At 38.3% G+C, this 16,813-nt stretch overlaps 1 protein-coding gene across 2 annotated transcripts in view; it reads right to left on the reverse strand.

The window, feature by feature from the left end:
• The window catches only part of LOC124268679 (ecdysone-induced protein 78C-like), a 30,672-nt gene that overhangs the window by 11,023 nt on the left and 2,836 nt on the right, over positions 1-16,813 (reverse strand). For both annotated transcript variants that reach the window (XM_046703649.1, XM_046703648.1), the window contains one exon: positions 1,054-1,175. In XM_046703649.1, the coding sequence (XP_046559605.1) occupies positions 1,054-1,175 (122 nt within the window). The remainder of the gene's footprint in view (positions 1-1,053; positions 1,176-16,813) is intronic.

Below are 16,813 nucleotides of genomic sequence, written 5' to 3' on the forward strand. Positions count from 1 at the left end.
TGGTGTGGTGATGGTGTGTGTGGTGGTGTAGTAGTGTTTTGTGGTGGTATGGTGTGGTGTGGGTGTGGTGGTGGTGTGGTGTGTGGTGTGTGGTAGTGGTGTGGATGTGATGGTATGGTGGTGTGGTGTGGTGTGGTGTGGTGTGGTGTGGTGTGGTGTGCATGTTTTCATGACCGCTTGTCCTAGTTGGAACTGATGCAGGCTTTATAGAATTAGCAGCACTGAGATACAATGCAGCCCTTTAACACTGATATCCACTCATATCCACAGGGCATTGCCCTAGGCTCCCTCTCTGTCTTCAAGTGAGTCATATACATAAGGGGTGATCTTTTTAAAAACAAATGTATGTTATAAATATATTCCCTGGTTCAGAAGCAATTCATAATCAATTATACCCATGCCAGTATGTGATACAGCATAATGATCTTCAAAATGAAAATTAAATCATGAATATAATAATACATATTGACAAGTATTACGATAATAGAAGTAATAACTTGGCAAGATGGGACAATTGAATGTAAATAATAGAGACTGTATTGACCCAATATTTATTTTTAGACTTTTTCTACCAAAAGCCATTACATTTCTGTTAATTTACTTATCATCAGAATCGGTTTACTTGCCAATGTGTAAAATCGACCCATGACGAAAATATACTGGAGTACTTTTTAAAACAGATTGCATTAAATATGCAAGATTTATCGGTCAGGGCAATACCTGCATGCAGTATAGAGCCCGTAAGTAGGTCATGACACTTCGCGAGACCTTAGTACTTCTGGTGACAAAAACGTTTCATACCTTTTCGAACCTTCTCATGGTTGATGCACTCTCTTGATGCATTATGTAAAATGTGGGAAATATACTGACAGAAACAAATAAAGCATCACTTGAAAAATCAAGCGTTCCTATAATATTTTCCAGTTTTCATCACCAGCTCTGAATAGTGCTGTGGCAAGGAAAACTGGAAAATAATAAAGAAACGCTTGCATTTTCCTGTGATCCTTTATTAATTTCTCTCAGTATATATTTGATGTGATATTTGACACTCACCTTGCATCCTTCACAGGAAGTGACGCCATAATGATAGCCTGAGGCCCGGTCGCCACATACCTTGCAAGGTACAAATGACTGCTTAGGACTGTTGAAATCAGCAGTCCCGAGATTGCTGTCGGCTGGAAAATAAAAGAGATTACAAGATGAGTGAGAGAGTAAGGTCTAATGCCCTCTTAAAAATATTCAAGCAATATTACAGCAAGTGACACCAGAAATGGGCTCCTGCACTGTTCCAATGCGTGGAATCCAACCCAGGTCTTTGGCATAACAAGTGAACACTTTAACCACAAGGCTACACCAACCCCCAGATAACAAGATGAATCTAAGAGTGTACAACCAGAGCTCCAGATAAGATTTAGCTCATGTGGGTACTGTACCCACTGTATTTTTTGGGAGTGGGTATTATGAATGTTGAGTGGGTATTTCATTTTCCGTTACCCACTGCTTTCAAATATGTGCGTATTTCAGTCATTTTACTTACCTAAGTATTATGTCATTGAGTAAGTTTACTAAGCAGGTATGTTCTGCCTTATGTCATACCTAATCAAAACCAAGTTAAATATAATGGAAATGATTTCATAAAAATCACTCATCCTATACTGACAGTACAACACTAGTCCTATACTAACAGTACAACTTGATAGCAATCGATGTCTTTTTTTTTCATTACGCAAGCGATGTTTATAAATATATTCCGTACGCATTTGTTTTAAACTTTTTGCGTATCTAACATTTTAAATGCGTCATTGGTATGCAACAATTATTTTTCAATGCGTAATTGGAAATTTTCTATGCGTATTTTACCCGGATACGCAGCTTATTTGGGCCTCTGTTCACAGCATTCCACAGTTTTAATTTCTGGACTTCAGCATGTGTGTTCAGATACTCGATGCATGCAATTGAGTGAGAGCCTTCTGATACAGTCAGCATCTTTGCACATCAATATGTATTAGCGTACTAAATCAACCAATGTTTGGTTGATAACATAAGCTTATGATCCTCATAGTGAGTGTTCAATTAAGTTGGTCAGTACAAGGTTACAGGTTTGTGAAAGCAAAAATCTTGTCTGCTTATGGAAATCTTTTGGATAAGGTTTAATTGGATACTATGTACTAGTCTGAACTGGAAACTGTCATTGGTAGTCTCAACAGGTAACTGTTTATCCTCAGTTTTAACTGGGACCTGTTTGTTGTAAGTCTGAACTGGAAACTGTCATTGGTAGTCTCAACAGGTAACTGTTTATCCTCAGTTTTAACTGGGACCTGTTTGTTGTAAGTCTGAACTGGAAACTGTTATTGTTTGTCTCAACAGGTAACTGTTTATCCTCAGTTTTAACTGGGACCTGTTTGTTGTAAGTCTGAACTGGAAACTGTCATTGGTAGTCTCAACAGGTAACTGTTTATCCTCAGTTTTAACTGGGACCTGTTTGTTGTAAGTCTGAACTGGAAACTGTTATTGTTTGTCTCAACAGGTAACTGTTTATCCTCAGTTTTAACTGGGACCTGTTTGTTGTAAGTCTGAACTGGAAACTGTCATTGTTTGTCTCAACAGGTAACTGTTTATCCTCAGTTTTAACTGGGACCTGTTTGTTGTAAGTCTGAACTGGAAACTGTTATTGTTTGTCTCAACAGGTAACTGTTAATCCTCAGTTTTAACTGGGACCTGTTTGTTGTAAGTCTGAACTGGAAACTGTCATTGGTAGTCTCAACAGGTAACTGTTTATCCTCAGTTTTAACTGGGACCTGTTTGTTGTAAGTCTGAACTGGAAACTGTCATTGGTAGTCTCAACAGGTAACTGTTTATCCTCAGTTTTAACTGGGACCTGTTTGTTGTAAGTCTGAACTGGAAACTGTCATTGGTAGTCTCAACAGGTAACTGTTTATCCTCAGTTTTAACTGGGACCTGTTTGTTGTAAGTCTGAACTGGAAACTGTTATTGTTTGTCTCAACAGGTAACTGTTTATCCTCAGTTTTAACTGGGACCTGTTTGTTGTAAGTCTGAACTGGAAACTGTCATTGGTAGTCTCAACAGGTAACTGTTTATCCTCAGTTTTAACTGGGACCTGTTTGTTGTAAGTCTGAACTGGAAACTGTCATTGTTTGTCTCAACAGGTAACTGTTTATCCTCAGTTTTAACTGGGACCTGTTTGTTGTAAGTCTGAACTGGAAACTGTCATTGGTAGTCTCAACAGGTAACTGTTTATCCTCAGTTTAACTGGGACCTGTTTGTTGTAAGTCTGAACTGGAAACTGGCATTGTTTGTCTCAACAGGTAACTGTTTATCCTCAGTTTTAACTGGGACCTGTTTGTTGTAAGTCTGAACTGAAACTGTCATTGGTAGTCTCAACAGGTAACTGTTTATCCTCAGTTTTAACTGGGACCTGTTTGTTGTAAGTCTGAACTGGAAACTGTCATTGGTAGTCTCAACAGGTAACTGTTTATCCTCAGTTTTAACTGGGACCTGTTTGTTGTAAGTCTGAAACTGGAAACTGTTATTGTTTGTCTCAACAGGTAACTGTTTATCCTCAGTTTTAACTGGGACCTGTTTGTTGTAAGTCTGAACTGGAAACTGTCATTGTTTGTCTCAACAGGTAACTGTTTATCCTCAGTTTTAACTGGGACCTGTTTGTTGTAAGTCTGAACTGGAAACTGTCATTGGTAGTCTCAACAGGTAACTGTTTATCCTCAGTTTTAACTGGGACCTGTTTGTTGTAAGTCTGAACTGGAAACTGTCATTGGTAGTCTCAACAGGTAACTGTTTATCCTCAGTTTTAACTGGGACCTGTTTGTTGTAAGTCTGAACTGGAACTATTTATCCTTAGTCTGAACTGAAAATGATTTATTGATAGTCTAAAATAGGAACTGTTTGTTGTAACATATTAAAGTCTTTCAAACTATTTATCCTGATTCTGAACTAGAAACGGTTTATTCGTATTCTAAACTGAGACCTGTTTGTTGTAAGTCTTTCAAACTATTTTATCCTTAGTCTGAACTGGAAACGGTTTAATTCTTAGTCTAAACTGGGACCTGTTTGTTGTAAGTCTGAACTGGAACTATTTATCCTAAATCTGAACTGAGCACTGTTGTGAAAACTGCACTGTCTATCCTCGTATGAACTGTTTTCACTCGTCACTATTTAAACATTACCGTAAACTTGGTTATAGCTACAATAGCTGACAATGCTTGACTGACAGCATGGGAGTTTAAATAGTTTAACAGAATGCTGTGTCTGAACAAACTGTTTCCATATCAAATACTGTTTCAATAAAACACTACATCCCTAGACTTCTGTTCTCCACTGAAATTAAATAGAATACTACTGAACAAAGAACAGGAATATTTGTTGGTTTCACATTACTTTTCAATTCGCTGTGCACATGCGCTGAGCTTGTGAAAAATATTCACTGACATGTTTCCGGTTTGGTCGTATGTTTATCGATAGTGTAAACGCTCCAAAGAAAACAAAAATCAAAACAAATATATAGTTTTATGTCGAATACAACTGATGCCAATTGATTTATGAAACAGAGGCCAGGATTAGTTAAATAAATAGCTAAGTTATGTTAACAAGCTCTTGTATAAAGACATCTCACCACCACCGTCCTACCTGCACACACCCTTCTCACAACTAAACAAACAGATCTTTGATGGGATTGCAACCAAAATAGGACATCAGTTATTGAAAAGCAGAGGCAAATGGAAGTATGTACTCAGCTATGAACAGTTTTTCATAACAGCTTTTCTTTAGAGTACATTTACACTAGCGACAAATATACGACAAACTGGAAGCATGTCAGTGGATATTTTTCACACGCTCTGCGCATGCGCACAGCGAATTGAAAAGTAATGTGAAACCAAAAAATTATTCAGATCGTAACAGCCGCCCAGTAACATAATAATCAATAAATTGGAAAATGATGTTTTTCGCACAACCAGCTTGGATACAATCTTCCATAGTCCCGATGCAGGTTAATGAAACTGTAACCCATAGTTACATCAACTAAAGCAAATCTACATTCTGATGAAATCAGTCCTCATTACTGACGGTGAAGGGTTAACAAAGGCCTTCATGAATGTCACATGTCACATGCAAGACATAAGCTGTGGCCTTCACATGTGGAGATGTGTTGTGATAGGTTAATTAAATGTGGCTGATGTTGGAAAGTACAGATCAACCTTGTTGGATCTGCAGCTTATCCAATATGTTAAACGCTTGAAATTTGAACCGTTTTGTTTATAACATGTACAATATTTGAATTGGTATACGCAACTAATGAAAGCTGGCCCACAGGTCAGAAAATACATCCTGATCCACAACACCATGGTTCGTAAGATAAATACACTGATTCAATATTCTGGTTAGACAAATATGTCAACTAGACAAAACACACTGATTGGCTAGATGAATGAATACCCTGGTCAGGTAGATGAACACACTGTTGAGCCAGAAACATACACTGGTCCCCTAAACAAATACACCGGTCCCCTAAACAAATATGCTGGTCCCCTAAACAAATATGCTGGTCCCCTTAACAAATACACTGGTCCCCTAAACAAATATGCTGGTCGAATAGACACTGGACCAGCACACAAATACCCTGGTCAGCTAGATGAACATACTGTTGAGCCAGAGACATACACTGGTCTCCTAAACAAATACACTGGTCCCCTTAACAAATACACTGGTCCCCTTAACAAATACACTGGTCCCCTAAACAAATACACTGGTCCCCTAAACAAATACACTGGTCCCCTTAACAAATACACTGGTCCCTGAAAACAAATACACTGGTCCCCTTAACAAATACACTGGTCCCCTAAACAAATACACTGGTCCCTAAACAAATACACTGGTCCCTAAACAAATACACTGGTCCAGTAAACAAATACACTGGTCCCCTTAACAAATACACTGGTCCCTAACAAATACACTGGTCCGCTAAACAAATACACTGGTCCCCTAAACAAATACACTGGTCCCCTGAAACAAATACACTGGTCCCGTAAACAAATACACTGGTCCCCTTAACAAATACACTGGTCCCCTTAACAAATACACTGGTCCGTAGAAACAAATACACTGGTCCCCTTAACAAATACACTGGTCCGTAAACAAATGCGCTGGTCAGCTAGATGAATACACTGTTGAGCCAGAGACATACACTGGTCCCCTAAACAAATACACTGGTCCCCTAAACAAATACACTGGTCCTTAAACAAATACACTGGTCCCTTAACAAATACACTGGTCCCGTGAAAAACAAATACTCTGGTCAGCTAGATGAATACACTGTTGAGCCAGACACATACACTGGTCCCCTTAACAAATACACTGGTCCCCTAAAACAAATACACTGGTCCCTTTAACAAATATGCTGGTCAGCTAGATGAATACACTATTGAGACAGAGGCATACACTGGTCCCCTAAACAAATACACTGGTCCCTAAACAAATACACTGGTCCGCTAAACAAATACACTGGTCCCTAAACAAATACACTGGTCCGTAAACAAATACACTGGTCCCCTTAACAAATACACTGGTCCCCTTAACAAATACACTGGTCCGTAAACAAATACACTGGTCCCCTTAACAAATACACTGGTCCCGTAAACAAATACGCTGGTCAGCTAGATGAATACACTGTTGAGCCAGAGACATACACTGGTCCCCTAAACAAATACACTGGTCCCCTAAACAAATACACTGGTCCCCTAAACAAATACACTGGTCCCCTTAACAAATACACTGGTCCCGTAAACAAATACGCTGGTCAGCTAGATGAATACACTGTTGAGCCAGAGACATACACTGGTCCCCTAAACAAATACACTGGTCCCCTAAAACAAATACACTGGTCCCTTTAACAAATATGCTGGTCAGCTAGATGAATACACTAATGAGACAGAGGCATACACTGGTCCCCTAAACAAATACACTGGTCCGGCTACACAAATACACTGGTCCCGTGAAAACAAATACACTGGTCCCCTTAACAAATACACTGGTCCCGTAAACAAATACGCTGGTCAGCTAGATGAATACACTGTTGAGCCAGAGACATACACTGGTCCCCTAAACAAATACACTGGTCCCCTAAAACAAATACACTGGTCCCTTTAACAAATATGCTGGTCAGCTAGATGAATACACTATTGAGACAGAGGCATACACTGGTCCCCTAAACAAATACACTGGTCCCCTAAACAAATACACTGGTCCCCTAAACAAATACACTGGTCCCTAAACAAATACACTGGTCCCGCTAAACAAATACACTGGTCCAATAGACACTGGACTAGCAGACAAATACCCTAGTCAGCTATATGAATACACTTGTCAGCTAGACAAATCCTGTGATCCACTAGACATATACACTTCTTCACTGGAATATACACAGACGTAGATAAATCCACTTGTTCAGTAGACAAACATACTCTCCACTAGGCAAATACATTTTTCCACTGAACAAAATACCAGGACGAATTATTTTACAACCAAACAGTAAAATATGAAGTATGAATGGCTAACACATCTTTACATAACTGGCAAACTCACATTTTAAAATATTTTCTTGTCAAAAAAATAACGTACACACAAGTGGATTCTATGAGCCTTGTATTTTACATTCCCTCTTCAACAGCTTGTGATTTATGTAGGCCAATATTTTTACATGTGATGCACAGATAGAGAAGAAATTACATATTTCTCAACACAGATATCGCTAAACACGTCGAATGAAATGAAAGATGGCTGATACTGTTTTTAACCATTTCAGAATGTTCATACATATTTAGAATGTAAATACCCAGTAAATGGCAACATTATGCTTGCTGAAAGCCTGAAATGTCCCTCTGAGAGACAAGTTTACAGTGCACATCTGGTGGACAGTAATCGTTTCCAGCAGGCTGACCCCTTTATGACACACAGCAGCACTGTTAATAGTCACAGCTGAAGCACTAGCAGCAGTTCAATAAACACTATATTTACTATTTTTCACTATATTCATGTGTAGCCATGGAGATCACAAAACCAGGCTTGTCACACCATCACTGATATCATACACAAGTAAATGAAGTATTAGCAACAAAACCAAACTTAACGGCACAATTTCACACATTTTCGACAATATTTTGGTCTATATTATCTTTATATTTATGTATATTGGGGCATATGTACTCACTTTAGCTTCCTAGTGATGCAATAAAGACTTATTATCCCTTATGACTTGCCTGAAATCGATAACTGAAAATTCGAGGCAAACAGCTTCCAAATAGAGAACACTTCCCATATATGGAATGTAAACAATTGCTCCGTACATCGAAAATTTTCGCACGCAGTGTTGTCGAACTGGTTTCAATCACATGTTGCGCATAAGTTTTTGTCTAGGACTGAGTTCTGTCTCTAAAGGAGTTCGTGAAGAGCGCTCCAAGGGACACAACTCTATGGGGTTCGCTTGAAATAATGTTTGACTGGTAGAGGGCGCAAGAGTCAACTTAATGCAACATTGCATTCCCACTTTCTAATTTAATATTGTAATCTAAATACGTAAATTGTTTTCAAATAAATTATATGGTAGCTTCCCTGAGGGCTGATAGTTAGTATTATTGAGAGAAATGCATTTCTTTTTAGATAAGTGTGGTGTGAAATAGTGCCTTTAAAGAAATGTTTTTGTTATCAAGTGACAGATGACCCCTGTAATGCTGGAGTGAGTGAGTGAGTGAGTTTAGTTTTACGCCGCACTCAGCAATATTCCAGCTATATGGCGGGCGGTCTGTAAACAATCAGTCTGGACCAGACAATCCAGTGATCAACAGCATGAGCATCGATCTGCGCCAAATGGGAACCGATGACATGTGTCAATCAAGTCAATAAACTGACCACCCGATCCCGTTATTAGCCTCTTCTACGACAAGATAGTCAGCCTTTTTATGGCAAGCACATGGGTTGCTGAAGACCTATGCTGGACATCTTTTGAAAGTCTGATGCTTCTAGCTCAGTAATTGCATCCAGTTCAATGACATTGACCTTCGATCTCCGCTCTGATGTTCATTAGATATTTGACGTCACAATCAGCAATATTCCAGCTATATGACGGCAGGCTGTAAATAATCAGATTTGGACCAGACAATCCAGTGACTGGCATCATGAACATCATTCTTTGCAGTTAGGATACGACGGTACAATTATAAGTATCAACCATGTCACCAAGTCCGACCACCCGACCACATTAGTAGTCTCTTACAACAAGCAAGGGTTGCTTAAGTCCAGTTCTAACACTGATCTTCACAGATCTTCAGCTTAAAGTGAGTGAGTTTAGCTTTACAGCGCACTCAGCAATATTCCAGCAATATGGCAGCGGTCTGTAAATAATTGAGTCTGGACCAGACAATCCAGTGATAAACAGTATGAGCATCGATCTACACAATTGGGATACGATGACATGTGTCAACCAAGTCAGTGAACCTGACTACCTGATCCCATTAGTTGCCTGTTACGACAAGCATGGGTTACTGAAGATCAATTCTAACCCGGACCTTCATTGGTTCACAGCTTGGAGGTGAGGTGAGGTGAGGTGAAATTGGGTTTGAACGTCGTGCTTGAGAATATTTCGCTCATATGACGACGTGCATGCGTGTGTATGTGTATGTGCGGCTGCTTGTACTAGCCCAGACTGAAGCTGGTTTTATAGTGCTAGCCCACTGAGATACCATGCCGCAGTGAAGCAGGAATACCCCACTCAGACACATTATACTGACTCCGAGCCGACCAGTCCTTGTTGTACCCATTAATGCCGAGCGCCAGGCAGGGACCAACAAGTGCCATATTTTAACGTCTTTGGGCATGACGCGGTCGGGGATCGAACCCACGACCTTCCGCTCTCCGGGCGGACGCTCTAACCACTACACCACGGAGGCGGTCTCACAGCTTGGAAGTGACTAAAGATCATATATAGAAAGTTTTGTAAGATTCCGATCACTAATGCTCAAGATATTGCAAGCTGGAGCTGTGTCACAAATCTGAAGTCTCCACACAATATAACTAATACTTCCTGAATGAAACTATTTACTTCATGAGTGATTGACCTTAAAGTGATTTGACACAATCAAACATATACATTTGTAGTAGGTACGGAGTTTCATATTCCGAAATTATCTTAATTGATTAAAAAAAAATTGTTATGAATATTTAATCAATTTTATGAAAGATGAACCTTATTTCCGAACTTGAAACTAACTTTGTATCATGTACATGTTTCCTCAAATATTTCAAGTTCTTGCACGCGGAAGCTATCTAATGCCAACAGCACATGCTGGGTGCCCTTGACCTGGTGAGTGAGTGAGTGAGAGTGAGTGAGAGTGAGTGAGTGAGTGAGTGAGTGAGTGAGTGAGTGAGTGAGAGGTTTTACACCGCTTTTAGCAATGTTGGTTTTGTTGTTATTGTTACTCGGGGTCCTATCTAAACCCACACCTTGAGAGACAGGCACCTAATCGTCAGCAGTCTAACCCACTCAGCCACCGTGTCTTCTACAATAATGGAAGTCAGAAGATTAAAGTACTGTCGAAATAGAAAAAACTGTTTTTAGGCTGTTACTCTGTATCCCTAAAATTTACACAACTGCAAATAGCATTTGTCGAAATAACCCACATCGGCCTAACTGGGCGTTCAGAGGGATGCGTAATAGGATATCCAGAAAAGCATTTTTACTCGTAAAATTGGGCAAAACTTAGAAAAAATACGAATAGCTGCTGAAAACAATAGATCAGGATATAGGTGGCAATTAGGTCGCTCGGTCAGGTATGACGACGGACCGTCGACTCACCTGGCATGAAATGCATGTGCTGCCATTAAAGAAGGGTTGAATTTAAAATAGGTTATAATTGGGATTACACTTTCCAAGTCAAGTACAGTGATCCAGTTGTGAACATGTTCAAGGTTCACGTAAACCAATGTCTACTTACCTGGGGGGCATGTTTGTCCAGGTCCATCTTAATCAAGGTGAATGTTACAAAGTGTTCTCACAAACCCATGTCAAGTTAACCTAGGTCAAGCGAAGGTCCAGTCAAGGTTTTATGTAAACAAAGCTTTCTGTTCCCCAAGATCAAGTTTAGCAAGGTCCATGTTAACCAAGATGCATGTTAACAATGATGCATGTTAACCAAGATGCATGTTAATCACATTCCAACCAAAATCTGGCTTACCCAAAACTGTATGTTAGCATCCTTATTATCATTTCTAATCTACCTTCAACCATGTTTTCACCTCCTTTAACCATGTTTTCACTACCTTTAACCATGTTTTCACCACCTTTAACCATGTTTTCACTTCCTTTAACCATGTTTTCACCTCCTTTAACCATGTTTTCACTACCTTTAACCATGTTTTCCTCCTTTAACCATGTTTTCACTACCTTTAACCATGTTTTCACCTCCTTTAACCATGTTTTCACTAGCTTTAACCATGTTTTCACTACCTTTAACCATGTTTTCACTTTCTTTAACCATGTTTTCACTACCTTTAACCATGTTTTCACTTTCTTCAACCATGTTTTCACCTCCTTTAACCATGTTTTCATTACCTTTAACCATGTTTTCACCTACCTTTAACCATGTTTTCACCTCCTTTAACCATGTTTTCACTACCTTTAACCATGTTTTCACTACCTTTAACCATGTTTTCACTTCCTTTAACCATGTTTTCACCTCCTTTAACCATGTTTTTTCACCTAACCAACTTTTAACCATGTTTTCACTACCTTTAACCATGTTTTCACCTCCTTTAACCATGTTTTCACCTCCTTTAACCATGTTTTCACTACCTTTAAACACCTTTAACCATGTTTTCACTACCTTTAACCATGTTTTCACTTTCTTCAACCATGTTTTCACCTCCTTTAACCATGTTTTCACTACCTTTAACCATGTTTTCACCTCCTTTAACCATGTTTTCACTACCTTTAACCATGTTTTTTCACCTCCTTTAACCATGTTTTCACCTAGCTTTAACCATGTTTTCACCTACCTTTAACCATGTTTCACCTCCTTCTTTAACCATGTTTTCACTACCTTTAACCATGTTTTCACTTTCTTCAACCATGTTTTCACCTCCTTTAACCATGTTTTCATTACCTTTAACCATGTTTTCACCTCCTTTAACCATGTTTTCACTACCTTTAACCATGTTTTCACCTCCTTTAACCATGTTTTCACTACCTTTAACCATGTTTTCACCTCCTTTAACCATGTTTTCACCTCCTTTAACCATGTTTTCACTACCTTTAACCATGTTTTCACCTCCTTTAACCATGTTTTCACCAGCTTTAACCATGTTTTCACTACCTTTAACCATGTTTTCACTTTCTTCAACCATGTTTTCACTACCACCTTTAACCATGTTTTCACTTTCTTCAACCATGTTTTCACCATGTTAACCTCCTTTCACCCCTTTAACCATGTTTTCACTACCTTTAACCATGTTTTCACCTCCTTTAACCATGTTTTCACTACCTTTAACCATGTTTTTCACCTCCTTTAACCATGTTTTCACTACCTTTAACCATGCTTTCACCTCCTTTAACCATGTTTTCACCTCCTTTAACATGTTTTCACTACCTTTAACCATGTTTTCACCTCCTTTAACCATGTTTTCACAACCTTTAACCATGTTTTCACTACCTTTAACCATGTTTTCACAACCTTTAACCATGTTTTCACCTCCTTTAACCATGTTTTCACTACCTTTAACCATGTTTTCACTACCTTTAACCATGTTTTCACTACCTTTAACCATTGTCTACCTCCTTTAACCATGTTTTCACTACCTTTAACCATGTTTTCACTTTCTTCAACCATGTTTTCACCTCCTTTAACCATGTTTTTCACCTCCTTTTAACATGTTTTCACTACCTTTAACCATGTTTTTAACCATGTTTTCACCTCCTTTAACCATGTTTTCACCTCCTTTAACCATGTTTTCACTACCTTTAACCATGTTTTCACTACCTTTAACCATGTTTTCACTTTCTTCAACCATGTTTTCACCTCCTTTAACCATGTTTTTCACCTCCTTTAACCATGTTTTCACTACCTTTAACCATGTTTTCACCTCCTTTAACCATGTTTTCACCTCCTTTAACCATGTTTTCACTTTCTTCAACCATGTTTTCACTTTCTTCAACCATGTTTTCCATTCCTTTAACCATGACTTAACAGGATTTATCTATGTTAACTTGCTTAAGCATAATTAATACTCCTGTCCAACAGGTGTTGAATTTAGATGTGTAGCTTGGAGAAAATGAGATCCATGATTGCAGCATGCATACACAGGCATCTAAAGAAAGCCCCAGAACTCCGACCATTGTTATCGGTAACAGGCGCCATCAGCACTAATGACTACAGAAGCAGGGATAATTACGACTTTATTCAAAGCCCATCAGCTATTGATTTTTGGTGAAGACATACACAGTAACATGCTGAAGAATTTGTCTGCTTCTTGCGGAGTAATGGATGGGAGATTGTTCTGAAGGCTTCGACAGGATCGAAGCGAGGTTGTTTTGATCACACAAGGGAAATAACAATGTGAATGAGGATGAATAGAAACATTTGATAACAAATCATGATTCCAAGTAATGTAACCAAGGAGACGTGTCAATCTTTGATTTCCTTCCCATGTCCCAGGAATAGGTAAACATTGTGAACCTGATGACATCATCACAGCCAATACATGAATTGAGTTTTATTAATACATCATGCATGATGCAATATTAAGTGTGATGATCAATAACGATCGTTGCTTTCATACTGACAGGTTGACATTTTAACTTCAGTTAGTCTCTCATGAAACATAAATGCTTCATAATCAGATGATAATTGATGCTACAATTCAGATGTTCAAAAAAAAGGTTCTTTGTGAAAGATGCAAACAATTCATGACTGTCATAAATCTTCAGATAGTGACATATATTCTTCTGTTAACAGTTCTTCCATGTGCTCCTGTTTGCTTCACTTCCTCAAACATATATTGTTCATGAATAATTAATTTGTTCAAGCTCAAATATGCCTGGGTTCTTGATGGTGTGACATTCTATCCAACACATTCACTACATATGTTAAACAAGGGCTTGATATAAGGAAATGAAACCTACTTTCCTGTAGTGCAACCTGAGGTAATAACCTGGCTTCACCTGACAAAGCAGGTTCCATCTGCTGCTTATATAAAATTACTGACTGAGCTTGGTTTTACGCAGCTTTTAGCAATATTCCAGCAACATCACGGCGGGGGACACCAGAAATGGGCTTCACACATTGAACCCATGTGGGGATTCGAACCCGGGTTTTCGTGACGAGCCAACGCTTTAACCACTAGGCTACCCCACCGCCCCTTATATAAAATTAAGCTTGAGTTCTTGTATTGATGACATGGAACATGATAAGAAATTATTCTGGGACTGACAGGTTCGTTCTATCTTACTTAATAACATTTCATCACATGAACAGTCACAGTCATTCTGACACTGTCCTGTAGTCACAAAAGTCACTGCACCAAGTCAGTATAGAGTCTAAAGTCTCTGTTCTTTGAACAGGAAAATATTAATGGGTGCTTGTTGGAATAACCATCAGTTTGCATTTTTCAGTTTCAGGTTGCACCAGTGCAAGTTTTGACCTGTGAAGATCTGCGTTAGAATTGATCTTGAGTCAGTATTTGTTCAAAGTCTTTGTTATTTTTAACAGGAAAATATTAATGGATACTTGTTGGAATAACCATCACTTTGCATTTTTCAGTTTCAGGTTGCACCAGTGCAAGTTCTGACCTGTGAAGATCTGCGTTAGAATTGATCTTCCAGTAGCCCATGCTTGTCATAAGAAGTGGCTAATGGGTCAAGCTTGCTGACTTGGTTGACACATGTCATCGTATCCCAACTGTGTAGATCGATGCTCATGCTGTTGATCACTGGATTGTCTGTTCCAGACTTGATTATATACAGACCGCCGCCGCGGTGAGTTTTATTACTGAGTGTGGCGTAAAACTCACTCAGTGCAAGTTCTAAATGCTTACATCAGGCCCTGTAACATGGATTGAAGTTTTTCAACGTGTATGCAAAATCTCAATCTTATAGCAAACCTCTATCAGCACAACAATCATGGAAACATAACTTTTCATAAATATAGTGTAGATTGTTTCTCATCATGAGTAAGCTGAGTGTGTTTGATTTGATTGTTTCTGTTGAACACCACACTAACAAATATTACATCTATATGACAAGCTATAAACAGTCACGTCTCAGCATTACAACCTAGTGATTGAGATCATGAGCATCAATCTGCATAAGTAGGGTACATTGACATGCACTCAAAATAACAATACATTCAATATTTCAGGACTGATGTGGTTACATTTAATGTACACATGGCTTACTTAAAGGTCACATGCAACGTAAAACACAACTTTGCAGATTCTGATACCTTTTGGTATGGACTTACCGAAACAAATCATCAAAAATGCAAATTCAACTTATAAAGTTGAAAAATAATGCGATAAAAAACCGCGTGAAATAGGAGTTCAAATGATTCACTAATTTTCCCCCAGCGCTTGGGGGAAAAGTGGTTTCAACAGCTGGGCTGGGCTGCACTCATAACAGTACCCTCATAGCACATGTGCAGTGAAATAGGTTCTTTTTCCTAGCAAAAATTGATTCTTTTTTTTCCAATGCTTTTTTTCCTGTTTCTTATTTTCCTAGCAAAAATTGATCTTTTTTCCCGATTCTTTCTTTCCTGATGCTTTTTTTTCGATTTCCCTTCACCATATCTTCAGAGATAGAAATGTATTTAGGTTTGTTGTCAAAGGTGCATTTGTCATGCTGACAAAGATACAAGTGTGTCAATCAGGATCATTTGCAATTAAAAATACTTGAAACTCTGTTCATTGGGCTTTTTCAAATTTACTGACACTAACGCTTACATTTCAGGCTCTAAGAATTATTATTCATTGGTTGCCATGACACCATGGTTTAATTGGAAAGGTTTTCAGACATGTCTGAAGGGACATAAAGGTAACTGAAACATCATCTTGTGAATAATGGTCATTTATATGGATTTTGAAATTTCAAAACAATTTCTTATAACATGCCACATATTATCTAATAGCGCTAATAGTTCTGGACATTTCCTTGTTCAGTATTATTTGAACCTTGTTTACAAGACATTTGTTGGAAAGTTTACCGCAATAATGAGAGGGGACTTGTTTTTCGTACAGGCAATGGGAGTGACAGGTGATTGAATCTAGTGTTGGGAATCGGAAACTAAATCCACTATCGATTATTGGAGGATTGTGGTGAACGATTATCGATTATAATCGAAATATATACATTTTTAATGTAATCACCAATTTTAACGGTTTTTCCCAAGTTTTTTTTCTAATTAATGTTGTTGTTTTTATACCTCATGATGTAATGCAATGAAATGCACACATGCAAGAAAGACAATGGAATTGTAATTAAACAATAAAAGTGGTTACAATTTTACAATGTGCATCGCTTTACGCTGTTGAGCGCATGTTTGTTCGTGAATATTCGTCAAATGTGATGGTTAGTTTACTTCATTCAAGGGTGTTATACAAAAACAACAAAATTCTGATTAATCAAAAATATGTTTTTTACAATCGATAATCATTTTTTAATCTTCTTTCGATCGATTATTTTCGATCATCAGAACATCACTAACTGAATCAATATTAAATGTATTTGTATCTTTTAATGACG

This window comes from Haliotis rubra, unplaced genomic scaffold (assembly GCF_003918875.1).
Source record: "Haliotis rubra isolate DU_JTF1 unplaced genomic scaffold, ASM391887v1 Scf14, whole genome shotgun sequence".
Taxonomy (NCBI): Eukaryota; Metazoa; Mollusca; class Gastropoda; order Lepetellida; family Haliotidae; genus Haliotis; species Haliotis rubra.